Source organism: Mus musculus, chromosome 7 (assembly GCF_000001635.26).
Source record: "Mus musculus strain C57BL/6J chromosome 7, GRCm38.p6 C57BL/6J".
In the NCBI taxonomy this organism is placed as follows: Eukaryota; Metazoa; Chordata; class Mammalia; order Rodentia; family Muridae; genus Mus; species Mus musculus.
Window position 1 is genome coordinate 45,526,278 of NC_000073.6, and position 27,986 is coordinate 45,554,263.

Sequence of the window (27,986 nt, forward strand, 5' to 3'; positions counted from 1 at the left end):
TCACCGGAGAGGCGGGGTCTCGGAAGTCCCTGGGAAAGGTGGAAAGAGGAAAACAACACTGAACTTCTCGCGGAGACTCCGCGCTCTGTGAGGTCACCGCAGCTTCTCAGGCGTGCCCTAGGCTCAATCGAGAGAGCCGTCGATCTCACGTAATTTCCGAGCAAGTACGCGAACCTTATCTGGCAGTCACGTACCGTGCCATTTCCCTTTCCTTTTATTTTCTTTATTTGAGAGGCTGGGACTGGTTTCCATCTCTGTAATCCTCCTGCTACTGTCTCCAGAGTGCTAGGATTAAGGGCGTACACCAAGACTTCCGACCTTTTTTCTCCAAGCAAGAGTGACTTTTTTTTTTTTTTTTTTTTTTTTTTGGAGAGTGGGGGGGGTTCGAAACAGGATTTTTCTGAGTATCCGTGGCTGATCAGGCTGGTAGATCAGGCTGGCTTCAAACTCAATGATCCACCAGCCTCTACCTTCTAAATGTTGGGATTAAAGGTCCCAGCCACCACTCCCCTGTTAGCAATGGATTTTTATTAGAAGACAAAACACCCAATGTTTTTAAATTTTATTTATGTATTTTTTTTAAATGTAGGAGTGGTCTGTCTGCTTGTTTACCTACGTGCTAGAACAGGTCATAAGATCCCATTACAGATGGTTGTGAGCCACCTTGTGGTTACTGAGAATTGAACACAGGACCTCTGGAAGAGCAGCCAGTGTTCTTAACCACTGAGCCATCTCTCCAGCCTTTGTTTGTTTTTCCAAGACTAGTTTCTGGTTGTCCTGGAACACAACTTTGTAGACTAGGCTAGCCTAGAGCTCACTGAGATCCGATTGCCTCGGCCTCCTGATTCCCGGATTAAAGGCTGGTGAGATGGCTCAGAGAACAGTGACAGCCAGGCGTGGCGCACGCCTTTGATCCCAGCACTCAGGAGGCAGAGGCAGGTGGATTTCTGAGTTCGAGGCCAGCCTGATCTACAAAGTGAGTTCCAGGACAGCCAGGGCTATACAGAAAAACCCAGTCTCGAAAAAACAAAACAAAAACAAAAAACCAACACCCCCCCCACCCCCCGCCAGAACAGTGGCTGCTATCTCACACCTCACAGGCAAAAAAAAAAAAAAAAAAGACAAAAACCAAGATTTTCTTTTAATCTTTTTTTTTTTTTTTTTTTTTTTTTTTTTAAATTTTTTTATTTATTTTCTGTACATGAGTACACAGTAGCTGTCTTCAGACACACCAGAAGAGGGCATCAGATCCCATTACAGATGGTTGTGAGCCACCATGTGGTTGCTGGGAATTGAACTCAGGCCCTCTGGAAGAGCAGTGAGTGTTCTTAACCGCTGAGCCATCTCTCCAGCCCCCTTCTTTTAATCTTTATGTGAGTGTTTTCTCTCTCTCTCTCTCTCCCTCTCCCCCTCTCCTCTGTGTGTATATTATATATCATGTCTGTATGGTGTACAAGGAGGTCGGAAGATGGCATCTGATCTTGTAGAACTGGAGTTAAGATGTTTGTGAAGCTCCACATGGAGCAATCTGGGGACTAAATTTGGGTCCTCTGCAAAGAATAGCAAGCACTTAAGCCCTGACCCATCTTTCTGGTCCTTTAGTTGTTTTTGGTGGATCTGTCTGTTTTTTGTCTTGTTTTCAGACAGGGATTTTCAGTATAGCCCTGGCTGCCCTGAAACTCACTCTGTAGGCTAGGCTGGTCTGGAACTCACAGAAATCTACCTGCTGCTTCCTTCTGAGTGCTGAGATTAAAGGCATGTACCACCATGCCTGCCCAGTCTGTCTGTTTTGAACAGGGTCTTACAGTATGTCCACACTGTCCTGGGACTCACAGGGTAAGAATCTTGGGCAATTCTCTTCCTGTGTACAGAGGAGCATCAACCTCTTCTGAGGTCTGCCCTCATGGACCCTCCTTCTTCTATGTCTATTTTTTTTTTTTTTTTTTTTTTTTAGTGCACGTTTCTGTTTTCTTTTTTTTTGTTTTTGTTTTTGTTTTTTGTTTTTTGTTTTTTGTTTTTTGTTTTTGTCTTTGGACAGGGACCTGTGTTGTATTCCAGAAGTGCCTGGAACTTACTATGCAATCTGGGCTGAACTGAACCCGTGTAGGCCAGCTGCCCCGAACACTCAGCAGTCCTACCCAGTGTGGAGGTTACAAGAGAGTGACCTCAACACAGTGTGGAGAACCCTGCTAAACAGACTCTCTGTCTTCACAGGCAGGCATCTGCATTTTTTGAATTTGTACAAAGGTTCTGCTTTTATAATTTGAATTTCTGATTGTCCTGCATTCTCATGGGAGTGGGGGACCTCTGTTCAAATCCCAGATATAGATCCAGAGACCCAATTCCAGCCTTTTCCTCCTGGTGTGTGTGTTTGTGGAGAAGGGGGGAGGGGAGGGGAAGGAAGGAAAGGGAGGGAAGGGAAGGGAAGGGAAGGGAAGGGAAGGGAAGGGAAAAGAAAAGAAAGGAAAGGAAAGGAAGGAAAGGAAAGGAAAGGAAGGAAAGGAGAGGAAGGAAAGGGAGGAGAAGAGAAGAGAAGAGAAGAGAAGAGAAAAGTGTGTGTGTGTAGCCTGTGTGTTGTGTTTCTTTCTGGGGATGGATCCCAGGGCCTCACACCTCACACACACTGGGCAGTGCGCTCCTGGAGTTACTCTCTGAGCTCCTCATTTAGTGCTTTCTTCCTCAAAATGCACTGAGGCTCCACACCTCTCTTATAATGGGTTATCAGTCTGATCTGAGGGAAACATTTCAAACTGGCCACTTAACTCTGCCCTTGCCAGAACCCAACACTTCTAAGGCTGCCTCATCCTCCAGGACCGGTGCTGACCACTGCTGCCCCACTTGGTCAAGGCCATACTTGTGGACCGTGAGTCCTTACTTCTAACTCGTATCTTCCCAGGCTCCCACCAGCTAAGCTCTCTCCTAGCCTTCCCAGGTTTTGGGAATTGGAGATGCCATTTTTTTCTTGGGGGGGGGGGGGTTGGTTTTTTCAAGACAGGGTTTCTCTGTGTAGTCCTGGCTGTCATGGAACTCTCACTCTGTAGACCAGGCTGGCCTAGAACTCAAGGAGATGCCATTCTTTGAAAGACCTAGGACACCTCTCTCGAAGGTACCAGGAGCTCAGAACCCCAGTAACAACAAACCCATTCTGCCCTGGGGTTGCAGCCCCTCTCCAAACATAGAGGAGTCCCAGCCACAGCTTAGGGGAGCCCAATCCCTCGCTTAGCTGTGGGGGCAGCTGAGCCAGGGGTCAAGTTGTAGTGGGGAGGCCAGAAGAGGCGGGGATAGCCAGGATTGGGAGGGGAGCCGGCAGCGTGGGCGGCTGCCAGAGAGAGGGAGAGCCCAGCAGAGAGGAAAGAGAAACTGGGAGAGGGAGGAAGAGAAAAAGTGAGGAAGAGAACTTGAAAAGGAAAGGAAACAGATGTGTCTGGTCAGGGAGACAGAGGAAGAGACTAGAGTGTGGAAAGCGGAAGTAGAAGAGTGGAATGAAGTGGGGAGGGGGCAGGGGAAGTGATTAGACAGCAGCAGCAAGGTAGGGAGAGGGACTGGGAGAGGTGACATAGGCAGGGGTGGAGGAGAGGGGTAGAGAGAGAGAGAGGGAGAGAGACAGAGAGACACAGGGGGGAGACAGAGAGACACCGAGAGAGACAGGGGTGGGGGGGGAGAGGGAGAGAGACAGAGACACAGAGAGAGACAGACACAGAGATAGACAGAGATGCAGGGGAGAGACAGAGAGAGGGAGAGAAAGAACTCACAAGTGAGACAGAGAAGAAAGCAGATATCAGGTGAAGAGGGAGACCATTCTGAGAGGCACAAAAAGAGGTGGTGACAGATCCTGTCACCAGGACACCAGAACTGGGTAAGTCCCTGGCTGGGCGGGGAGGGACTTGCCTGGATGCCCATTCCTGGTGTATTGGGGAGATGGTTTGGGGGTTCATGAGGGAAGTCCAGGACAGGTAGCTCAGGCGCCCTGATGGAGGCAGGGATTGGAATTCTTATGCATAGAGGGGGTCACATTCCTGGCCAGTATTCAGTGGGCAAGAATAAAGGAGTCCCTATTCTATGGCCTGGCTGCAGACAGCTGCCCCCCCCCCCCCCCGCAGCTGCCAAGCCGCCCACCTCTCTTGGCATTGCTCTTGGTATGTGATCCCTGGCCATGGCCTCCCCCAGCCCCTCAGTCCCCAAACAACCGTTTCTTTCTCCCCAGCCTCCTCTGACCTTCCAGCCCTGACCCAACTCTGTCCTCAGCCTCCATCAGTGGAGAGACACAGCCCCCTTTTCTTTTTCCCCCAAGTTCTCCATGGAGCAGGGCCGACCCCGGAGCAGCCTCAGCCTGGCCAGCAGTGCTTCCACCGTCTCCTCTCTGAGTAGCCTGAGCACCAAGGTCCTTCCATGCTTCTGGGGGGATGGGGAGAGGGGGGCTCTGGGCTGTCCTGTCCCATTACCTAGCTGTGAGTTCTGTGCCATCTCTGAGGCACAGAGAGTCCTCACTGAGGACTGCAGTGGTGGAGGACCAGGGTCCTTACTGGTTGGGTTTGCTAGACTGGTCCCAAGTTGAGCATCAGCTGCAGCCGGGAATTTGGAGAGATTCCCAGCTCTGTCCCCACCCCTCTCAGTCTTCCTAATTCTAAGCCAGAAGAACAAATAAACCCAGACTGAGAAGAGATGATTATTCTTGACTGGACTAGGGGACTTCCTTTTCAGTCTATAACCATGGAACCCACCCACTTATAACCAGATGTGGTGGTTCACAACGGTAATCCAATATGGGCAGGAACATCCAAAGTTCAAGGCTATCTTTGGCTACATATCAAGTTAGAGGCTAGGTAAGACCCTGTCTCAAGCAAGACAACAAGAACCCAAGCCGGAGCTAGCTGTGGCTTTAATCTCAGTGCAGAGGCAGGCCAACCTTGGAGGGTTTGAGAATAGCCTTGTCTACTTAGTAAGTTCCAGGACAGCTAGAGCTGCATAGACCCTGTCTTGAAAAACAAAAGCAAACAAGCAAACAAACAAAAGACAAAAACCAGGCTGCAGATAGCGACATCATTCACATTCCAACATTCAAGAAATAGAGCAGGAAAAGGATCAGATAGTCAAGGCTAGCTTTGCCTACGTAGTGATTTGGGGATAACCTGGGCTATATAAACATCACCCAGGACAAAATTTGCCTTACTCCCTTAAGTTCAGAGACTGAACAGATTTGTTTCCAGCCTACTCCCAAGGAGGGGTGGTCCAAGACCGCTTGTTCAGGGGGTGTGTCCATAGGTGACCCCCCCCCCCCCGGAAGTGAAGGATGAGAAATCCCTCTCTCCCCACCCCGCAGCATCAAAGGCATCCTTCTACCATGGCTTCCTTCTAGAAATGTCCTCTGTGGGGAGCCTCCTGGTGTGGATTGCAGAGGTTCTCTGGCAGGTCTGCCTGTGGGAGCAGAGAGCCTGTTCTTGCCAGGGGCACTGCTCCAGGCTCTAAAGAAGCCCATGCTGTACTTGAATGATGTAGCCCAAAATGACCTAAAACAGGGTCTCAAAACCATGTATCCCCGACTGTCCCTCTGTAGAACTCAGAGGCCTGCCTCTGCATTCCAAGGGCTGGGTTGAAAGGCTTATGCCACCACTCAACAGCTTTCAACCTCTAATTCTGCCTCTAACCTCCAGAATGATAGGATTACCAGAGTAGAGTCAACCCTTGGTTTAGGCAGAGCTAGGACTTGAACACACGCTTCAAGTGTGTTAAGGAAGCAATCCCTTGTTACTTTGTTTGCTTGCTTGTTTTGAGACAGGGTCTCAGACAGCACTGACTGTCCTGGCACTCACTGTGTCGCTAGGATGACCTTGAGACCCTGATTCTCCTGTATCTCCCAAGCGCTGGTTTTACAGGCGTGTGCTGCCCTCCTCAGCCTCCTTGCCTGCCTTCTGAGAGAAATCCCTTTGGGAGCCAGTCCCAGGAAAAGCCCTCATTCATTTCTGTTCCTACTGCACCCCAGAAGCCTACCCGTGCAGTACACAAGGTCCATGCCTTTGGAAAAAGGAACAATGCACTTCGACGAGACCCCAACTTGCCGGTGCACATCCGTGGCTGGCTGCACAAACAGGTAAGGTGTGGGAAGGGCTGTGGCCCCTGGGGGTTGTGTCCTGTTACTGAGTTTCCTTTCAGATCCCCAATGGAGACATTCAGCCCCACCCCCACCCCCACCCCCACCCCCACCTATTACTTTTTCCTCCCTACCTGAGCAGTTCATTCCCTGTAGTTTGAAAGGTTCATAGTCTGGCCTCAGGACATAGGTTGCAATATATTAGTCAGGGTTCTCTAGAGTCACAGAACTTATGGGTAGTCTCTATGTAGTAAGGGAATTTGTTGATGACTTACAGTCTGTAGTCCAACTCCCAACAATGGTCAGCAGCAGTTGTTAATGGAAGTCCAAGGATCTAGCAGTCGCTCCGTTCCACAAAGCAAGCAGGCAAAGAAAAGCAGATCTTCTTTCTTCCAACGTCCTTATGTACGACTCCATCGAAAGGTGTGGCCCAGATCAAAGGTGTAGCAAAAGCCTAAACTCATTAAGGTTACATGCAGATCATGGTGGCACACGCCTTTAATTCCAGCACTCGGGAAGCAGAGACAGGCAGATTTCTGTGAGATAAGCATGAGCTACAATAAAAGTTCCAGGACGGGGCTGGTGAGATGGCTCAGTGGGTAAGAGCACCCAACTGCTCTTCCGAAGGTCCAGAGTTCAAATCCCAGCAACCACATGGTGGCTCACAACCATCCATAACAAGATCTGACTCCCTCTTCTGGAGTGTCTGAAGACAGCTACAGTGTACTTACATATAATAAATAAATCTTTAAAAAAAAAAAGTTCCAGGACAGCCAGGGCAACATAGAGAGACCCTGTCTCAAAATACTAAACCAAATCAAGAGAAAACAAGATAGCTGGGCATGGTGGCGCACACCTATAATCCCAGCACTTGGGTGGCAGAGGCAGGCAGATTTCTGAGTTTGAGGCCAGCCTGGTCTGCAAAGTGAGTTCCAGGACAGCCAGGGCTATACAGAGAAACCCTGTCTCGAAAAAACAAAGAAAGAAAGAAAGAAAGAAAGAAAGAAAGAAAGAAAGAAAGAAAGAAAAAACAAGATGACAATCAGAGTGGGGCAGAAATTGTGTGATGGATGGGTAAATAAATAAAGGGAGGGACCTACAATCTCAGTGCTAAGGAGGTAGAGGCATGAGGTTCTTCAAGGCTAGCAAATTCAAAGCCAGCCTGGGCTACTTGAGACCTTGTAGCAAAACAAATAAAACCCACAGCACTTTAAAAAGGCTGTTGGAGGTCTGTGGAGAAGCAACATATGAGAGGCACCTCCTACACCTCAGGCTTTGAACTTTTGCTCCAAGGCCCTGTTTATGAAACCTCTGTGGTGTATCACCACAACCAAACCTTCCAAGAAACTTCTCAGACCCCAATGGGCAGAGATGGGAGGTCTTGAGGCTTCTAGAGAAGCCATGATGCTCTCAGAGGCATCGTTTAAAAGTGGCCACACTCAAGCAGGATGATGGTCCAGCACTAAGGAGACAGAGGAAGGTGAATCTCTGGTTTGAGGCCAGCCTGGTCTACAGAGTGAGTTCCAGACTAGCCAGGACTACAAAGGGAAACCCTGACTCCAAGGGGAGAAAAAGTAGCCAGATGTGCTATCACCTGCACCGGCCACAGCATTGAGCTTTCAGCCATCCATGAGTCCACCACATCAACAGACTATTGGCCACCCCAGTCACAACACCCTTTTTGGGTCTCTGCGTCGATCTTTCTTTCCCTTTCTTTCCTTTGTCCCCCTCTGCCTGTGCCTGCCTCTTTCTGGGTCTATGTTCCCCATCTTTCTTTCCTGCTCCCTTCTTTCTGGGTCTCTGCCCCCCCAATCTCTCTTTCCTCAGGTTTCTCTGGGCCTTTGACCTTCTGTTTCTTTCTCTTTCTCTCCACCCTTCCCCCAGTCTCTATCCCTCTGTCCCCCTGGTTCACTTGCTCCATCTGGTTTCTTCTGTACCCTCTATTCAGCCTCTTTCTCGTTTCTCTCCCTAGGACAGCTCAGGCCTCCGGCTGTGGAAGCGCCGTTGGTTCGTCCTTTCAGGCCATTGCCTCTTCTACTATAAGGGTCAGTGTCCTGGCTGGGACTTCTCCACCAATTTCTCACTGGGGCTTCTGGTTACCAGGACCCCTTCCTGACCTCTGACCTAACTCCTATCTGCAGATAGCAGAGAAGAGAGTGTCCTGGGCAGTGTATTATTACCCAGCTACAGTGTCAGGCCAGATGGGCCCGGAGCCCCTCGTGGCCGGCGATTCACCTTCACAGTGAGTCTGTTTGTGGATGCTAGTTAGGTGGTAGGTGGGAACTTGATGTTACTACTCACTGGGGCTTCCACATTTGGAGATAAGAAATGTTACCATGCTTCCTTTGAGTTCTGGTCCCAACCTCTGTCCCTTGCAGGCAGAGCACCCGGGCATGAGGACCTATGTCCTTGCAGCTGACACATTAGAGGACCTGAGAGGTTGGCTTCGAGCACTGGGGAGGGCCTCTCGTGCGGAGGGGGAAGATTGGTGAGTGCAAGCTGGGCATGTGCCTTAAGCGCCTCCCTTTGTAGGGCAGCCATTTAAATATGCAATTACTATCTATCTCCTAAGGAGATCCTACCCTCAAAGACCCCTCCCCCCAAGGAACTGCCTCCAATAGCAAAAAGGGGTTCTCTTAACCACTGAACCACCTCTCCAGCCCTCAAAGGGGTTCTCTTTTAAGATCTGCCTACCTTCTTGTCCAGCCAAGACTCCCGACTGATCTTTCAGTATCCCACAGACTTGCTTAACTCCACCCAAGGAGATGGAAACTCTCTGGATTATTTCCTGGCTAGTGCTTTCTAAACAAAGTCAGCTTTGAGGCCATGCCGTGTTGTTAAAAAAAAGATTTGTTTCTTTTTATTTTATGTAAATGAGTGTTTACTAGCATGCATATATGTGTGCCACATATGTGCCTGGTGCTCTCAGAGGCTGGAAGAGGGGGCCGGGTTCCCTGGGATTGTAATTACAGTTGTTAGTGGCCTTGAGGGTACTAGGGATTAAGCCAGATCTTAACCCAGTGGTGTGTGGACTTGCCCTCGGGACTTCCCCTATACCACTAGACAGGCAGTCTGTGATTTTGTGTTTGGTTGTATGTCTGTGTGTGTACACATGAGTTTGGGTGCTGGCGGATGCAGGAAGTGTTAGATCTCTCTGGAACTAAAGGAGTTATAGGAGGTTGTGAGCTGCCAGGGTAGGTGCTAAGACCTGAACCTGGATCCTCTAAAGGGCAGCAAGCACTCTTGTTTTTTTTGAAAGATTTATTTATTTAACGTATATAAGTACACTGTAGCTGTCTTCAGATGCACCAGAAGAGGGCACTGTATCCCATTACAGATGGTTGTGAGCCACCATGTAGTTGCTGGGAATTGAACTCAGGACCTCTGGAAGAGCAGTCAGTGCTCTTAAGCACAGCCCTGAAGCAAGCAAACTGCTGAGCTATCTATCTCTCAGTTCTTGTTTATTTACTGAGGGTTGAAGCCAGGGTTTCACACTTTATTTAAGCCAGCTGTGTAGCAATGAGCTACCTCCCCAGCTGACCAAGCCAGCTCAGTCAGTCAACAGGTTCTCCAGCCCTGGAGTGAGGATTAAAAAGAAAAAAGACAGTTAGACAACATTGTAACTTGACCCCAGTCAATTTTGAGACTGAAGGCAAATTTTCCCAATCCACTTTTTATACCATTTTAATTGCATGCAAATATTCAGGGCGAGCAGTACAATTAGGAACTAACAGGGCAGAAAGCAAAGTCCCATGATTACTCCCATGACAGTTGTTTAAAAAGAACTTGTCATAATGACCAAAATACTTGAGCCCACTTCCTTGTCCAAGCCCAAAATCCTGCCTAAAGCCTACTTCTTTTGTTGCACCCTAAGATTAAAATTCCTGCCTTACCCCACTTCCCTATTATAGCCTAGAGTTAGATTCTTGCTGAAACTTCCTTCCTTATCATGCCCAGATGTCAGATTCCTGCCTGAGTTTATGTCCCTGTCATGGCCAATGTCAGATCCCTGCCAAGCGGCACCCCAAAAGGCTCTCCACACCCAGCCCTACTTTTAAAATGAGTGAGTGTGTGTGTGTGTGTGTGTGTGTGTGTGTGTGTAATGCATCTAAGTGTACAAGTTCATATGCCTGGGTCAGTGCACGAGGCGGCCAGAGCTGGGCATCAGGTGAGCTTCTTTGCTGCTCTCCACCTTATTACCATGAGACAGGGTCTCTCATTAGGCTGGAAGCTTGCTGGATTAGTCAAGCTGACCAGCCTACAAGCTCTCAGCAGCATCTGTCTCGGATCCCCAGTTTCCTAGAGTATAGGGACACAGAACTGTGCCTAGATGGTTGGTTGGTTGGTTTCGGTTTTTTTGAGACAGGTTTTCACTATATAACCAGATTGGCTTGGCACTCAGATCCACCTGTCTTTGCCTCCCCAGGGCTGAGATTTAAAGTGTGTGCCACCTTTGCCCTGATTGATTGCTGTTTTGTGGGACAAGGGTTCCATTTGTCCTCATCCGAGATGGCCTTGAGTTTAGACCCTTCCTGTTGTGGGCCAATTTTTTTTTAAGATTTATGTATTTATTTAATGTATATGAGTGCTCTATCTTCATATACACCGGCATGCCAGAAGAGGGCATCAGATCCCATGTGATTGCTGGGAATTGAACTCAGGACCTCTGGAAGAGCAGCCAGTGCTCTTAACCTCTGAGCCATTTCTCCAGTCCCTGTGAGCAAATTTTTTTTTAAAAAGTGGGTTCACTCCCGATCTGGGGAGACTAATGCTGGGTAACTCAAGACCAAGAACTCAACCAAGAACTCAAGGACAGCCTGGGCTACAGAGACAGCCTGGGCTACAGAAGTGCTGTCTCAAAAAGCAAGCAAACAAACAAAAACAAAACAAAAACCAATCAAACAAACAAAACCCAACATCACCATCACCCCTCAACTTCCCCCCCAAATGTCAGACTGTCTTGGGCACTTTCCCATCCTGTCCCAGTTCCTAGATATCAGGGCACTGGGTCCTGTGCCAGTAGACCCAGTGTCCTGTTAGGAGCAAGAATGAGGAACAGGGGCTGGTGAGATGGCTCAGTGGTTAAGAGCACCAACTGCTCTTCCAAAGGTCCTGAGTTCAAATCCCAGCAACCACATGGTGGCTCACAACCACCAGTAATGAAATCTGATGCCCTCTTCTGGAGTATCTGAAGACAGCTACAGTGTACACATAATAAATAAATAAATAAACAAATCTTAAAAAAAGAAAAAAGAATAAGGAACAGATCCCTCTTCTTCTTCACTTGCTAGCGGACTCCCGAGGTCACCTGCACGTCCCAGGCCTGGGGAAGGTCCTGGGGGACCCGGAGGACCCCCAGAGGTGAACAGAAGGGAAGAGGGGCGCATCTCAGAATCACCAGAGGTAGCTCGGCTCTCCAGAGGTCTTGGCAGACATGAAACGCACACTCCCAACTCTACAGTGGATCTGCAGACTGACACCTGGAGTCGTAGAACCCGGAGCCCAGAGTAAGAAGGAACCCTTTGGGTGCTTTGTCTAATGGTAGGGCAAGGGAAGGACTGGTTGGCCCAGTGAGGCTTCTTTGGAGGTCTAAGGAAAGAGGGAGCTAGCTGGAAGCGTGGCTTAAGGGAAGGATGGGACCCCAGAGGCCTGGGTCAAGGCTTGGTCTTTTGCAGGTAAATGGATGCATATATTCCCAAAGGGAACACACCCACTCTGCCTAGCAGAGGGGCAGTGCGACTCAGGGAAGCCAGATACTCTTGTTGGGTAGAGAGATGGACTGGGAGCAGGAACTCAGGCTAACACAGTTTCCCGATTATCTCCTTTCCACAGGTTGTTCTCACCCCTTTCCCGGCCTCCCTCCCCTCTGAGCCTTCCCCGTCCTCGCTCTGCCCCGGCCCGGCGACCCCCTCTCTCAGCAGGAGACATCTCATTTCCTGCCCGACCGCATACTCCTTTGAGTCGCATCGATGTCCGACCTCCTCTGGATTGGGGACCCCAAAGACAGACCCTCTCCCGACCTCCCATTCCACGCCGAGGACCTTCCTCTGAAGCTGGCGGAGAACGGCCACCCAGGAGTCCCCAGCCCCGGACACCAGAGCAGAGAACGCAGGTGCTCGAAAGGAGCAGACTACATTTCCCACTAGGCTTCCAGGCTCGCTTTCTAGGCCAGTGATTGAGTCATGCTTCCCAGGAATTATGGGGATTATAGTTCACAATGCAACTGGTCATCTCCGCCTCCCCCCCCCCCCATATGGTGGTGCTGTGGGTGGGTGGGTGGGTGTACCATTGCTCCTATAGTGATTCCACGTCCCATCAGGTCTCAGGATGTGTGTGGAGGAGTTTTGGGGGGGGGGGGGTAGCGCGTGCTCGCGTACCTTTGCTTCTATGTATTGTGGGTATTGTAGTCCAGAACACTCTCTTTGAAACTGAGAGGCCAAAGCATAGTTTGGATTCCAGTTATTGTTTCAACATAGCCAGCCTCCTGACAATCCCTCTAAGAATCACGGGTTTATAGCCCAGAATATCGGAAGCTAATTTCCAGCAACCCCTAGTGGTTTTGCCATGCTAGTCCATTTATTAGCACCCTGTGTGTATGTAGCCAGTGTAGTTGAGGATGTGTGTGTGTGTGTGTGTGTGTGTGTGTGTGTGTGACTGTTCTAGGCAAGTACTTTACCACTGACCTACTCCACGGTCCTCTTTTTAGCTTCTCATTTTGAGACAGGGTCTCTCTAAGTTGTCCAGGTAGGCCTTAAACTTACTCTAAAACCCAGCCCTCCAGAGTAGCTCAGATGATGGCCAGGGCCACTAGACTTAACCAGATGTTTCTATGCATTTCAGTCTACCCAGGCCACCTCTGGTTCGTCCACCTATCTCCAGCTGCCCCCAAGACCTCCTGGGACCCAGGCCTCCATGATTTTGCTGGTAGGTCTCCTGCAGCCCCAGGAATCCAGTAGATTCCGTCTCTTGCTTGACCTTCTCAGCACCCCCCTCCCCTAGGATAGTTGTCTCCTGGCCAAAGAGCCTTGATATGAGGCTCCCTGGGTAGCTGCTCTTATTGTTTTCCCATGACTGATAGAGCAAGATATGGAATAAAGAAATGAGGACATGAGCGATCCTAGCTATAGCCGAGAAGATTTATTAGTATAGATACAAGGGAGAGAACAGCCAGAGGCACCTGGAAGAGGCCAGACTGAACCAGGCCAGCAGGCTCAAGGGAGGCCATGGGGGAGAGAAAGGGATGGGTGGGAGGGGAGGGGAGAGGAGAGGAGAGGAGAGGAGAGGAGAGGAGAGGAGAGGAGAAAACAGAAGGAGCAAAGAGGGGAGCTGAGGACTGAGACCAAGAAGCCAAAATGGCTGAGGTTATACAGAAACCAGAGAAGGGGGGGGCGGGGGGAGGAAGTTTTCAGGGGCCGGATGGGTTCAGGTTAGGGGACTGGATGAGAAAAGTGCTGAGAGGAACCAGGACTCTTCTGAATGCTGAGCCCGCTTTGCTATGTTAAATAGACATATTTAAACGTTCTACCTGCATGTATGTTAGTGTAATTTCTGCATGCCTCGTGTTCAGGGAAATTGGAAGGCATTGGATTCCCTAGATCTGCAGTTGCAGGTGACTGCAGGCTACGGTGTAGGTGCTGGGTCCTGAACCCTGGGCTTCAGAAAGACCAATAGATGCCTTTCTTCCCCCAAATGATAGCTGTGAGCCACCACATGGGTGCTGGGAATTGAACCCAGGTCCTCTGAAAGAACAGCCAGTGCTTTTAACAGCTGAGCCATCATCTCTCCAGCCCTGACCTGAAGTTCTGATCCTCCTGGGTTGGTCTTCTGAGTGCTGGGATAGAAAGCGTGCACCTCTGTGCCCAGCTTGCCAGTTTTCAATGTGTTAACTGTGCAGGCTGTGTGGACACTGTTTCCCATCTGCAGTGTTTTCTGTGGCTATTTGAGTCCTGAGCCTCCTGAAATCTGTTGGAAGCTAAGATTCCTGCTGTTGAGTCCAGAGGTTTCTAAGGCTTGGAAGGATGCCAATCAGTCTATCCATGGACAGAGTGTTTGGCTCCTCACTGACAGTGTGAACCTGCCAGTCACCTTTGACCCTGGAATTTTCTCCTTCTTAGCCAGGACCCCCTGTGGACTCAGCTTTGCATCAGAGCTTGGAGACAGATGTAAGTTCTCCCAGATCCAAACCCTGTTGCAGTCTCAGAGTTGAAAGGGTTTTAGACCAGCAGTTCTCAACCTACGGGTCTCGAGCCCTTTGAAGTGGCATTATGATTCGTAACAGCAGCAAGATGACAGTTATGAGGTAGCAACAAAATAACTTTATAGTTGGGAGTCACCACAAGGTGAGGAACTGTGTTAAAGGGTCGCAGCATTAGGAAGGTTGAGAACCACTGGTCTAGATGGAACTGGGGCAGGGCAAGCCAGGCGAGATGGATAAACATGTCTCTACTCCCCCCCCCCCCCCCCAGACGTTGTTGACTAAGCTGTGTGGGCAGGACCGGCTCCTGAGGCAGCTACAGGAGGATCTGGACAAGAGGCAGGAGGAGAAGGTACAGAAGGGGTGATGTGCCTTAGCTGCTCCTGCCCTTGATTCCTCCCCAGGCACCAGGGTCGAGATGCTTCCCCTGTGGTGGGCTTGGGGGGCTCGCTTGCCCTCTTGGCTTCAGAAGTCCAATCGCTGTGGTCTGTGCAGGAGCAGCTGGAGGCAGCTTTGGAGCTGACCCGGCAGCAGCTGGGCCAAGCTACCAGGGAGGCTGCAGCTTCCGGGAAGGCCTGGGGTCGCCAGCGCCTTCTGCAGGACCGGCTGGTGAACGTGAGGGCTGCTCTGTGTCACCTGGCTCAGGTGAGCATCTGGGAAGAGACTCCCAGGCTTGTGCAGGTCACTGCAGAGATTCCGTAGGCCTGTGGGTTGTTCTCGAAATGCCAGTGCAGTCACAAAACCCACTCATAACTCTAAATCTATCATGTTTAAAAAATGTGTTCTTACTACATGTGTGTGTGTATGTGTGTGCACATGTGAGTGCATATGTATGTATTGTGTGTGTGTGCACATGTGAGTGCACATATATGTATCCCACAGCACCCATGTGAGGGCCAGAGGACAATGTGAAGGAGTCAGTCTCTTCTATTCTGTTGGTCCTGGGGACCAAGCTCAGATCATCAGACTTGGCAGCAAGTCCCTTTAACAACTGAGCTATCTTACAGGCTCCTTAAACCCATACTCTTGATTTTTATAGAGGCTACGGGGCAAAGAGCCCAGCTGTAACAAAACTTAATTTAGTAGCTTAGGGATGATGATTATCATCATCACCATAACCACCATTATCATCATCATCATCATCATTGGTTTTTGGTTTTTTGTTTGTTTGTTTGTTTGTTTGTTTGTTTTTGGCAACGGTTTCTCTGTGTAACCCGAGTTGTCCTGGAGCTCACCATGTGAATCAAACTGGTCTCAAACTCACAGAGATCCATCTGCCTCTGCTTCCCTAGGGCTGGGATTGAAGGCTTGTGCTACTACACCTGGCCTAGAGGATGATTTTTAAAATGTGTTTTCTGTTATACATACGTGTGTGTATGTATGTGGATGTATATGTGCACATACATGGACACACACATATATGTGAACCCAGGGCTTCACTCACAAGGTGATCTGTGTTGCAGGAAATATTAAAAATGACCCGGCATGTTCCCGCTCTAGTGCTAGCACCAGCAGGCCACAACACTGTGCCCCGGCAGGGTTCTGCCAGCTCTGTCCCACATTCCAGTAACCAAATTGAACTGCCAACCTCACGGTTAGATATCACAATACCCAGTAACCTGGTAAAATCAAAACTCTAACTAATCAGATTTATGTATCAATAGAATCACAATTTACAAGATGCCAACACAATAATTTCAGAGCAGATTGACAATGATAAGAGCTTTATTGCAATTATTCTAACCTTACAATATCATAACTACCTACCTGTGGCTGGCTCAAACCACGCTGGTTCGCATTTGCTTCCATTCTCTCTCTCTCTCTCCTCTCTCTCTCTCTCGCTCTCTCTCTCTCTTTCTCTCCTCTCTCTTCCCTCTCTCTCTCTCTCCCCCTGAGATGCTCTCTGTCTCTGCAACTCTTGACTCCGCCTCCCTTTTCCCTGTCCAATCACAGGTCTCCTCTGCACTAATGTAATTGGACGGGGAAAATCCTGTGCTGCCTCTGACTTGATTTTATCTTATATTTTAATAGGCTCACTGTATGTTCCCAGCGGGCCTAGAACTCAGAGTTCTGCCCGCTTCTGTCTTCCTTGTGCTGGGATTAGAATTAGAGGTGTGGCCATCATGCTCTGCCAAGGGAAACCAGGGTGATAATTTATTACCATCATGATCACATATTCTGTTGGCAGGATGACATCTCAGCCTCAGGACCTGATTCTCAGACCCACATGGCAGATAAAGAGAAACAACTCCGGCTGGAGAGATAGTTCAAAGGTTAAGAGCACTGAGTTCAATTCCCAGCAACCACATCGTTAGCTCACCTATAATGATATCGTGTGCCTTCTTCTTCTAGACATACATGAAGGCAGACTGCTGTATACATAATAAATAAATACATTTTTTAAAAAAGAAACAACTCCTACAAATCACTCTTTCCCACTCACGCTTGCACAGACATGAATACATGCTTAAAAATCGGTTGTGTTTTTGCACGTGCCAGCGTGCTGGTGGGGGTCAGAGGAAGCTTATAGCCATTGGTGCCCTCCTTCCATGTGGAGCTCAGGGATGGAGTACAGGTCTGCAGGTTTGCTGCTTAGCGCCTTTCTTGCTAAGCTTTCTCATGGTTCTCCTTAGACAATTGTCACTGGCTTTGAGTGTGCTTTCCCTCAAGGTTACTGTGTGACCTCAAAAAAAAAAAAAAAGTTCTCTAGATAAGAAAAATAGCACTGGAAGACACAGAGGCAGGGGATCTCTGCGAGTTCAACCTCAACCTGCCTAGTCTACATAGTGAGTTCCAGGACAGCTAGAGTTACATACTGAGACCCTCTCATAAAACAAAACAACACAAGAAAAAAAAGAAAAGAAAAGAAAATGTGTACTAGAGAGATATCTCAGTGGTTAGAGCACTTGTTGCTCTTCCAAAAAAAACCTAGGTTCAGTGTCCAGCACCCACATGTTGGCTCATGCCATCTATAACTTCAGTTCCAGGGGACCTGATGCACTCTACTGGTCTCCACATATACCAGACATTCACATGACACACACACATACATATGTAGGCAAAACATACATATAAAATAAATCAAAGAAATTTAAAAGGAGAAAGAAAAGTTGTCTTTATTTGATATGTCCCTTGTGAGGATCATGTTAAAACACAGAAATTAATAAATAGGTACTTAAAATATAATCCGTGGCTCTAAGGACCAGTCCATGTCCACATGTAGCATATGGACTGGGGTTCTCAGTAGTTTGAGCAAAGAAGATCATAGGAGTTGATGCCTGTCTGCACTGGGACTATCTGGAGGAAGACTCCCTTCCTCTCAGCTGAGGCAAGATCTGGTAGTTCGAGAGACTAATCTTGTATCTCCATCTTCTCTGGGACTTTAGGAGCGAGAGCGAGTTTGGGACACATACAGCGGCCTGGAGCAGGACCTCGGCACCCTAAGAGAGACGCTCGAGTACCTGCTGCACCTCGGGTCTCCCCAGGTACACCCTCACCCTTGCCATCCCTGCCCATAGCACCAGAGCCATAGACTCTAAGCTTCACCTGGGAGCTGTGGGCACTCCAGGGCTGCCCCAGGAGCCAGAGTCCCACCCACTAGATGGGTGATTTTCTTCTTGCTGTGACTTGATAGGAAACAATTAAGGGAAACGTGTTACGTTAGGTTGCATGGTGATATATGGATTGAGGATACAGTTCTTCACTGTGCCAAAGGTAAGGGAGAGTTCATTTTGTCGGGAGCAGGGGCTGGGACTTCTCAAATCTCCGTGGATCAAGATGCAGAGTCAGGGGCTGGAGAGATGGCTCAGCGGTTAAGAGCACTGACTGCTCTTCCAGAGGTCCTGAGTTCAATTCCCAGCAACCACATGGTGGCTTACAACTACCTGTAATGTGAACTGATGCTCTCTTTTGGTGTGTCTGAAGACAGCTACCATGTATATGTGTGTGTGTGTGTGTGTGTGTGTGTGTGTGTATGTGTGTTAAAGAATTATATATGTATATAATTCTTAGAAAAAAGATATAGAGTCAGGGCTGGAGAGATGGCTCAGTGGTTAAGAGCATCTGCTGCTCTTTTAGAGGACCTGATTTTAGTTACTGGCACCCACATGGTGGCTTACAACAATCTGTAATTCCAACTCCAGAGGATCTGGTGCCCCCTTGTGGCCTCCACATGCACCTGCAACTTATACATCATATACACCTCATAGCTACACATATTTAAAACAATAAAAATAAACATTCTTTAAAAAGAAGGAGCGTGGAGAGATGCTGGTATCCCTTTAGCTTACAGTGCTCTCTTTATGCAAGTCTACAATGCATTGTTTATGTTATTATATTTTCCCCCCTTCCCTTTCTCCCTCTTGTTCCAGCCCCACTCACTCTGGCCCATAGGATTTGTTGTTGTTGTTGTTGTTTTTTGTTTTTTTTTTGTTTCTTTGTTTTGGTTTTTTGAGACAGGGTTTCTCTGTGTAGCCATGGCTGTCCTGGAACTCACTTTGTAGCCCAGGCTGGCCTTGAACTCAGAAATACGCCTGCCTCTGCCTCCCGAGTGCTGGGATTAAAGGCGTGCGCCACCACATCCGGCTTTATTTTTTTTATTTATTTTTTATTTTTTCTTCTTTTTTTTTCCTTTTTTTTTTCTCATTTTAAAAAATTAGGTATTTTCCTCATTTACATTTCCAATGCTATCCCAAAAGTTATTTTTTTCTTCTTCCTTTTTTTTTTTAAAGATTTATTTATTTACTTATTATATGTAAGTACACTGTAGCTGTCTTCAGACACTCCAGAAGAGGGTATCAGATCTCATTTCGGATGGTTGTGAGCCACCATGTGGTTGCTGGGATTTAAACTCTGGACCTTTGGAAGAGCAGTCGGGTGCTCTTACCCACTGAGCCATCTCACCAGCCCCTTCTTCTTCTTTTTTAAAAAGATTTATTTAATGTATATGGTTACAGTGTAGCTGTCTTCAGACACACCAGAAGGGGGTGTCAGATCCCATTACAGATGGTTGTGAGTCACCATGTGAACTCTGGAAGAGCAGTCAGTGCTCTTAACCACTGAGTCATCTCTCCAGCCCTTGTTTTGAGAGAGAGCAAGCAGTGTGTGATGTAGGTATGTCGCTCTGTGTAGGTGATAATGGGTGTGCAGGTACTCAGAGGCCAGGAAAGGACAACCACACCCTTGGCACTGGAGCTATGGGGGTTTGTGAGCCATCCGGCCCGGGTGTTGGAACCAGAACCCGAGACCTCTGACAGAGCAGTAAGAGCTTGTAACCAATCAGCCAGGCCCCAGCCCCAGTCCTAGGACTCACTTTGTAGACCAGGCTGGCCTCAAACTCAGAGTTCCTCCTGCTTCTGCTTCCAAATTGCTGGGATTAAAGGTGTGCGCCATCATGCCTGGCCTCACATATTTTTTTAAGTTAAAAAAAAATTATGCTGGGCATTGGTGGTGCACACCTTTAATCCCAGTACTTAGGAGGCAGAGGCAGGTGGATTTCTGGGTTCCAGGCCAGCCTAGTCTACAGAGTGAGTTGCAGGACAGCCAGGGGCTACACAGAGAAACCCTGTCTCAAAAAACCAAAACCAAAAAAAAAAAAAAATATGAAGAGAATGTGTCAAAATAAAAAATTAATTAAAGGCTTGCTGGACCTGCCATGACAGGGCATCTCACAAAAAACAAAACAAAGCAAACAATAACCCCAGTGGGCTTTATAATGAAATGAGGACCTCAGCACCCAAGGACAGGCCAGCCATCACTAGAAATGTACCATGTTCAAGGACAGGAGAGAGAGCCGTGAGGTGTAGGCTCCCCAGATTGGTTTCCCAGTGCGACCTGCAGCTCTTGTGTAAACTTGAAAGCCCAGGCTGGGACCTGGCTGGTTGGTTACAAGCTCTTACTGCTCTGTCAGAGGTCTCGGGTTCTGATTCCAACACCCGGGTCGGATGGCTCACAACCCCCATAGCTCCAGTGCCAAGGGTGTGGATGTCCTTTCCTGGCCTCTGAGTACCTGCACACCCATTATCACCTACACAGAGAGACATACCTACATCACACACTGCTCTCTCTCAGATAGTGATGGCTGACCTATCCCTCTCTAGATTTGACCTTGGGTGTTGAGTTTCTCATTTCATTATAAAGCCCACTGAGTTTTGTTTTTGTTTTTGTTTTTGTTTTTGAGAGAGAGATGTCCTGTTATGGCAAATCCAGCAAGCCTTTAATTAATTTATTTTTTATTTTGACACGTCCTGTTCATAATACATGTTTTTAACCTAATTTTTTTTGTGAGACTGGGCATGATGGCAGATGCCATACATAAACGTGAATAAAAAACATAATAATCATTTAAAAATTTTGGACTGGAGAGATGGCTCAGCGGGTAAGAGCACTGACTGCTCTTCCAGAGGTCCTGAGTTCAAATCCCAGCAACCACATGGTGGCTCAGAACCATCTGTAATGGGATCCGACACCCTCTTCTAGTGTGTGACTGAAGACAGCTGTAGTGTACTCATATAAATAAAATAAATAAATCTTTAAATAGTAGGTAAAGACACTTGTTGCCAAACCTGGTGGTCCAAGTTCAATCCTTGGGACCCATATAATGGAAGGAAAACCAATCCCCAAAATCTCACATACAGATACACACACACACACACACACACACACACACACACACACGTAATTATACACTTGGAAGGTGGACAGGTGGTTTTGGCACACTCACTTGGGAGGTATTACCTGAGACTTGACTGGGCTATACAGAGAAATCCTGTCTCAAACAAACAAACAATAACAACAACCCCCTGAACACTTTGAAGGTGTTTTCTGTGTGAATTGACATTGTGGCGATGTCTTAGTCAGGGTTTCTATTCCTGCACAAACATCATGACCAAGAAGCAAGTTGGGGAGGAAAGGGTTTATTCAGCTTACACTTCCATACTGCTGTTCATCACCAAGGATGTCAGGACTGGAACTCAAGCAGGTCAGGAAGCAGGAGCTGATGCAGAAGCCATGGAGGGATGTTCTTTACTGGCTTGCTTCCCCTGGCTTGCTCAGCCGGCTCTTTTATAGAACCAAGACTACCAGCCTAGAGATGGCACCACCCACAAGGGGACCTCCCCGCTTCATCACTAATTGAAAAAATGCCTTACAGCTGGATCTCGTGGCAGCATTTCCCCAACTGAAGCTCCTTTCTCTGTGATAACTCCAGCCTGTGTCAAGTTGACACAAAACTAGCCAGTACGGGCGCTAAGTCGTACAAGGAGTTTGAAAAGGCCAGAGACGGCCAGGACAGACTCAGGCTGGTTGGATTTGATGGCTCTCTGAGTGAGGCCATCTGCTGTTTCCATCCTGTATTGTCTCACCTTGACCGAATCCCTTTCCTTCACCCCAGGACCGTGCGTGTGCTCAACAGCAGCTGTGGATGGTGGAGGACACGCTGGCAGGTCTGGGTGGCCCCCAGAAACAGCCCCCACATACTGATCCCAAGTCTCCATCCCCTGCACCCCAAGGAGAAGAGTCCTCAGAGAGGGAGGTGAGATTTCCAGGTCCTCTATCACCTGTCCTACCCCTCACCCCGGGCCCCCAGTGCTGTCCCTTCCCCTTGATCACCTACCCAATCCCACTGAAGTCAGAAGAGGCGTTGAATCTCCCGGAACTGGTTAGTATGCTTAGCAACCATCATATAAATGCTGGGACTTGAACCTGGGTCCTGTGCAAGAACAAGCACTCTAACCACTGAGCTGTCTCTTTGATTTGCTCCCAGAACCCAACTCCAGGCAATGATGCCAGGCTGGGTTTCCCCATAACAATGAATGTAATCTACATAGTCCCCCACCATCATAGTGTGTGTGTGTGTGTGTGTGTGTGTGTGTGTGTGTGTGTGTGTGTACTGGTGTTACAATGTCACGTGGAGGTCAGGGATAACTTGTGGGAATCGGTTCTCTCCTTCCGCTCTGTAGACCCTGGAATGGAACTTAAATCGTCAGACTTGGTGGCAAGTACCCTTATCTGCGGAGATATCTCACCAGCCCCTTATTTAGTAAATGTATTGTTCTTTATTATTCCATCTGTCACCTACCTTTCCCGTCCACCTCAGGCAGAATAGGCACCAACACCAAAGAGAACCTCAAGGCTGCTTTGGTAAAGTGCTGGGTTTCTAGGGGCTGACTACAGGAGCATGCCTGTGTGACTCTAAGGCAGCTGCTTCACTGGGAAGCAACCCTATCAGCCAGGTCCACCGCCTAGCATGGCGCCTGCTCTGCTCATGTGTGAAAAACCTCACACAGTGCTTTGACTGCCTTACATAGCAAAGGGTGAATGCTTTGGATGTTGGTTAAGCAACGTGTTTAAGATGAGTGGTTAAGCAACGTCTTCAAAGTCACAGAGCTAACGAGGGGCAGAGATGGGATTTGAAGCCAGTCTATCTGGCTCTGGGTTTGTAAGCTTCTCCTAGCTCTGCCTCAGTTAATGACAGTATTTGATCCCCACTCCACCCTTCCAGAGCCTTTCAGAGTCACTGGAGCTCAGCTCCCCTCAGTCCCCTGAGGTGGACTGGAGTCGTCCCTCAGGCGGTGACAGAGCCCTCAGCAGCCCTCAGTCAGGTGAGCACTCTAGTAGGGTGGGGCTCTCTCTGTGTACTTGTTCTGACTAAGTCCCCATCTGTCCTTCAAGGTGTTGGGTCTCCAAGGGTCTCCCGGGCATCCAGCCCTGAATGTCGTCAACCCTCATCTCCACTGCTGAGAACTAAGGTAGACCATCTCTGAGACACCTTCAAGGCTGCCTTGTAACTCTGTGCTCCAGTCACCTCTGACCTCCCTAGGAGGGGCCAGTTCAAAGGCCACACCAGAGCAGACAGGATTTTATCTCAAGTACTAGAAGCAGTATGTGAAGAAGCTGTGTGGTTTCGGGTAGTTACTAAACGCCTCTGAGCCTCGTGTTTCTCATCTGTGTAATGGCACAAATGCCATCGCTTACCACAATGATGAGATTTAAAATAAAGTAGTTATGTAGAGTCCTGTGTAGAATCCTCCAGTGAGGGGACTGAACTGTGGCTCAGGAGGTAGGAATCAGGCCTTTGTCCTCAGCTGCCAGGTCATGTAGTATCCAGGGCCAGGGAGGGGATGCAGCAGACTCTATGTACAGACTCTATGACAAAGGCTCTGTAAAGTACCAGGCTGTTCAGGGGAAGTTCCCGGGGTAGAAAAAACCAAGGCAGTCCAAGGTTAGATTTTTGTCTATCCCCCAGGCCCCGCTGGCGCGGCCTCGTATGAGCGCGCAGGAGCAGCTGGAGCGCATGCGTAGAAACCAAGCATGCGGGCTCCCTCTTCCTCGCCCTACCTCCCCGAGGCTCCTGACCCTGGGGAGGACACTGTCCCCAGCTCCACGCCAGCCTGACATGGAACAGAGGGTGAGGAGGGTGAGGTCTGGGGTTGGGGAAGGAATCCTCTGCTTCTAGATTGACTCTCAAGTTCTTCCTTTCTTCCTCCCTCCTTTCCTTCCTTCCTTTCTTTCCTTATTTCTTTCTTTTTCTGAGGGAGGGTCTCATTTATCCCAGGCTAGCCTTGAACTAGCTACATAGCCAAGGCTGGCCTTGGACTCTGGATCCCCGTGAAGGACTGTGTCATGATTACAAGCAAGTAACCCTCCATGCCTGGTTTAAACAGTGCTGGGGGTGAGGCCTAGAGCTTTGCGCATGCCTGGCAGGCTCTCTCTTCATCAGCCACAGCCCCAGTCCCTGCTGCCTTTCTAAAATGCGTCCCACTTGCAAACTAAATCATCCCACCCTGTTCCTCCTGCAGTTAGGGGACAGGATTAGGCAAGGAGGTGTTGTATGAGAAACTTTACCTAGGGAAATACAGCACACACAGGCTCCTATCCCCAGAAAGAGGAGCCACTACAGGCTACAGTAATGATTGCACCAAAGTCGAGCCAACACGGTTTTTTTTTGGGGGGGGGGTCACTAACAGGGCTCTGTGTGAGGGGTTACTTCCAGGGATGCCCCAAAAGCAGCTGCATCACCAAGAAGCCCTTCCCAGGGCGGGTGACAGTTCATGGAAGCTACAGCTGTCTGCAGAACGTGCAGCTCCGCGGGTCTCAGCGATCCCTCTGTAGCTTGCCCGGCCAGTCAACTCTTCCAGTGGTGATTCCTGCTTTCATAGTTCAGTAGAGGAAGTTTCTGTAACTCAGCAGGTTTCAGCTTTCCCAGACGTGAGGTTTGTGCTCTGCCTGTCTCAGGCTTCTCCCTTCTCCTCCACGAATGTTTCAGTTCTGAGGACTCGGCCATGAAACAGAAGGGAACAGGTGTCTCCGTTTCTGGTTGGAACTCAGACTCTCTTAGTTGCCCTGTGGCTTGAAAGAGGCCATGCCTGCCTGCAGCTCTCTCTTCCAAGCTCCCTGTTGCACTTGCTTTGCCAAACTAAAGCACGCAATCTGAGGGGGTGGGGGTGGGGAGAGACACAGAGTTAGAGTAAGAATATAACATCTTTCCTGACCACACCCTCTTCTCCAGCTAGGCCCTGCTTCCTAAACTCTTGTAATGGTATTAGAGAGAGGGCTGCCTGGTCCTAAAGGAAGCTGACATAGTTGTTAGGTCAAACAATTGTTCCCTTGCACAACCTGGGAAACCCCCGTCGCGCCCTCTGCACCCCCAACCCCAATCCCGCTCCGAACCCCAACCCCACCCACACAGAGAAAACTCCAGGCTAACATGTCCTCGCTTCTCCTCATCCATGAGTACCCTCTTAGGGGTTCAGTTTCTGACCATATATGGGCACAATCCCAGCTCCTAGCTGGCAGTCATTGCTCCTTATGTAACCTCTATAAACCCCCCACTGCTTTAGCCTGGATGTGTGATGTCACTGACCTTCACCCCAGAGCTGCCTCCTGATAAACCTGCCTTTCCGCGCTTTTTTTTTTTTGGGGGGGGTGGGGGGGTTTCTAGACTGGCTTTCTCTGTGTAGCCCTGGCTGTCCTGGCACTCACTTTGTAGACCAGGCTGGCCTCGAACTCAGAAATCCGCCTGCCTCTGCCTCCCGAGTGCTAGGACTAAAGGCGTGCCCCACCACGCCCGGCCTTTCCCTGCTTTTTAATCTGGTCTAATCTGGTCTACATCTGCATGACTAAGGAAGAGAAAAAGTCTATCCAGAATCCTCACCTTTGAAAGTGATAAGGAAAGTGCCTCAAGGCTGTGGCTGTCCTGAGGTGAAAGGAGAGTCACTGACAAACAATACCAGGTGTGAGCCTAACCACGGAGGTGCCTTAGAGGGAAGGAGGGACTTCATTAAAAGTGAGAAAGAAGCCTGGTAGTGGTGATGCACGCCTTTAATCCCAGCACTTTCGAGGCAGAGGCAGGCAGACTTCTGAGTTTGAGGCCAGCCTGGTCTACAAAGTGAGACCCAGGACAGCCAGAGCTATAGAGAGAAACCCTGTCTCAAAAACAAAAACAAAAACAAAAACCAAAAAACCCCAAAACCAAAATCAGAGGAGAGAGAGAGGCCCTGAGAAGAATGACAGGAGGCCAGAGGAGTCCTCCAGAGAGCGCCTTCAAAGCACCTCTTAGAGTGGGTCCCCCTGAGGAATCTCAGACTCTTTTCCCAACAAAGCGAAGGTCAAAGGTCTGACATGTTACGTCTGTGGAGAGACTATGGAAGATTCCAAATTGTGCGGTGTGATTTAGTTCAGTGTAGCCTATGTGACAGGGAGCACGGAGGAGCCAGGTACCATGATTGTAAGCTGTTGGGACAAGCACTGACTGCTGAGTCGTGAAATTGTGAACTTCAGGAAGACTGGCCTGATTCAGGACCTGTGGGTTCATTCATTGGTCAGACGAACACTCTCACAGTCCAGTCACATCTCGGCAGCACCAAAACCTTGGGACACATAAACCTTTGGGGGAATATTTATATCCGAGTCGGGAAGCCTCTGATGGAAGTAGATGACAGGCTGTGGGCGTGACTTTGTAAACCTGGCGTTCTCCAAGGCCATTTTACTCTGAATTCTCCCTAAAGTCACCATAAACATAAGTGGGAGCCCAGTGGGGCTGTTGCCCGGCTCCCACCCCAGCTGAGGAGATGGAGGCGGGAGGATCAGGAGCTCAGCGTCATTTAACCTATATAATGAGTCAGAAGGCAATCTAAGTTTCCCAAGAACCTGGCTGGGAAAGGTGGGGGCACCCAGGGAGATGCTCAGTGGTTGGCTTGGTAGCTTCAGAACCCATGTGTAAAGCCTTGGCTGGCAGTGCATGTCTGTGATCCCCTTGGCACTAAGACGGGAAATGGAAAATCGTGGATCCCCAGAAGCTCTGGGGTCAGCCAGTCAGCCCAACATGCTGAGGTTCCAGGCTGATGGGAGATCTTATCCCAACCAAGAACAGAGGATCAGAGGAGGGGACTCCTCTGGTCCTCTCATCTTCCTAGTATCTGCATGTAGGTCGGTGGGAAGACAGGACCGAGGAGAAGGAGAAGGGGATGGGGAGGGTGTCAAAGAAGGAGGGAGAGAAAACAGGGGCTTCAATGGCAAAATTCTATTCCTCCCCCCAGCCCTTTTCTTTCTTTTGTCCCCTTCCCTCTCCTCTTTTCCCCATCCCGCTTTCCTCTCTTCTTTCCATCTGGACACAAGTCCACCAGGCTGGCCTTGAACTTGTGACCACTCTCCACAACAAGAATTGTAACCAATACTTCCTTTCCAGCCTATTGTTGGAGCTGCGAAATGGCTCAGGAGTTCTGGGTCCTGGAGTAGGTATGGCTCTAGTGTGGGGAGTGGCAATGGGGGAGGGGCAGAGGCAGTGGTGTTATCATAGCCAGGAAGCCCCTCATGCCTGGTCAGTAATAGCAGAGCTCCTGTGGCCTGTATCAGACCCAGCGGTTCCTACTGTAATGGTGACCTCACTGCTGGTCTACTGGTAATAAATGCAGAGAGCCTGAGCTTAAAGTCCTCTAGATAGATACCCGCTAGGAAGAACTCCCAGCGAGCCCCAGTGGCCTGTGTGACACCCGTGGCTTATTTTCTGTAGTCCCAGGCACTCTGCAACCTGCTCACCAGTACCTGGAGGCCACCGGGAGCGAGTGCTCAGCCTCTCCCAGGCTCTAGCTACAGAGGCTTCCCAGTGGCACAGGCTGATGGCAGGTGAGGCGCCCAGGCTCTGAGGGAGGAAGCCTGGAAGTGTGGATGTCACGTGATTAAGTTAACACTGCTCCTTATCCCTTTAGCCTCTCCAGGCAGAAATTTGGATACCAGGGGAGACTGTCTCCAGCCAAGCCCACAGCCTCCCAGTGAAGAACTGCCCCAGGTCACCTCGTCCCCAGCTCCTCACAAGGCTACTTCTGCTACCACAGGGTTCTCATGCCAAGGCAGCCGGAGAGGCCTGGCCCCATGGGAGGCCAGGTGGGACCCTGGGAAGGCCCCTCCAGCTCTGACCCAGGAAGAGGGGGCATGGCCCTTCAGAGTCACTCTGCTGCAGTCCAGCTTTTGACTCCCATCTTTATACTGAGCCCTACAAGCTGGAAGCACAACTTTGAGGTGTGGGACCATTCAGGACCACAGGGGAGAGGTTCATTCCAGCATGTATTCTAGGAGGGCCAGGGCCGCTATGGTCAAAGATTGATTTTCCCAACACTGTCCAAAATTGGATGAAAACTTTGAACTATTAGTCAATAAATAGCTTTTATTCTCTCTGTGGTTGTGACATTGTGTTCTGACAAACAAGGG

At 49.3% G+C, this 27,986-nt stretch overlaps 1 protein-coding gene across 11 annotated transcripts; it reads left to right on the forward strand.

Annotated features, from left to right (window-relative positions):
• The first annotated feature begins 52 nt into the window (after nucleotides 1-52).
• Plekha4 (pleckstrin homology domain containing, family A (phosphoinositide binding specific) member 4) lies at nucleotides 53-27,952 on the forward strand. Of its 11 annotated transcripts, XM_030242967.1 has the most exons (22): nucleotides 56-164; nucleotides 2,778-2,863; nucleotides 2,996-3,106; nucleotides 4,292-4,381; nucleotides 5,981-6,088; nucleotides 8,061-8,133; nucleotides 8,230-8,330; nucleotides 8,467-8,576; nucleotides 11,380-11,595; nucleotides 11,921-12,200; nucleotides 12,929-13,012; nucleotides 14,203-14,250; nucleotides 14,554-14,634; nucleotides 14,778-14,927; nucleotides 17,669-17,767; nucleotides 21,673-21,813; nucleotides 22,783-22,882; nucleotides 22,953-23,029; nucleotides 23,527-23,688; nucleotides 26,968-27,017; nucleotides 27,292-27,404; nucleotides 27,488-27,952. In XM_030242967.1, the coding sequence occupies exons 3-22, from the start codon at nucleotides 3,068-3,070 to the stop codon at nucleotides 27,748-27,750; spliced, it is 2,385 nt and encodes a 794-aa protein (XP_030098827.1). In that variant the 5' UTR covers nucleotides 56-164; nucleotides 2,778-2,863; nucleotides 2,996-3,067; the 3' UTR covers nucleotides 27,751-27,952. The 11 variants fall into 11 exon arrangements, with proteins under 11 accessions (NP_683729.2, XP_030098827.1, XP_006541232.1 ...); NM_148927.2 differs by lacking the exons at nucleotides 2,778-2,863; nucleotides 2,996-3,106 and having other exon boundaries at nucleotides 53-164; XM_006541158.3 differs by lacking the exons at nucleotides 56-164; nucleotides 2,996-3,106 and having other exon boundaries at nucleotides 2,593-2,863.
• Nucleotides 27,953-27,986: the final 34 nt, after the last annotated feature.

Excerpts from the sequence above, each read along its gene's own strand:
- Plekha4 (XM_006541158.3), top strand. The coding sequence starts at position 2,714 with ATGGGTTATCAGTCTGATCTGAGGGAAACATTTCAAACTGGCCACTTA. Across the intron at positions 8,331-8,466 it reads GCCGGCGATTCACCTTCACA|GCAGAGCACCCGGGCATGAG; the intron begins GTGAGTCTGTTT and ends TGTCCCTTGCAG. Across the intron at positions 8,577-11,379 it reads CGTGCGGAGGGGGAAGATTG|CGGACTCCCGAGGTCACCTG; the intron begins GTGAGTGCAAGC and ends TTCACTTGCTAG.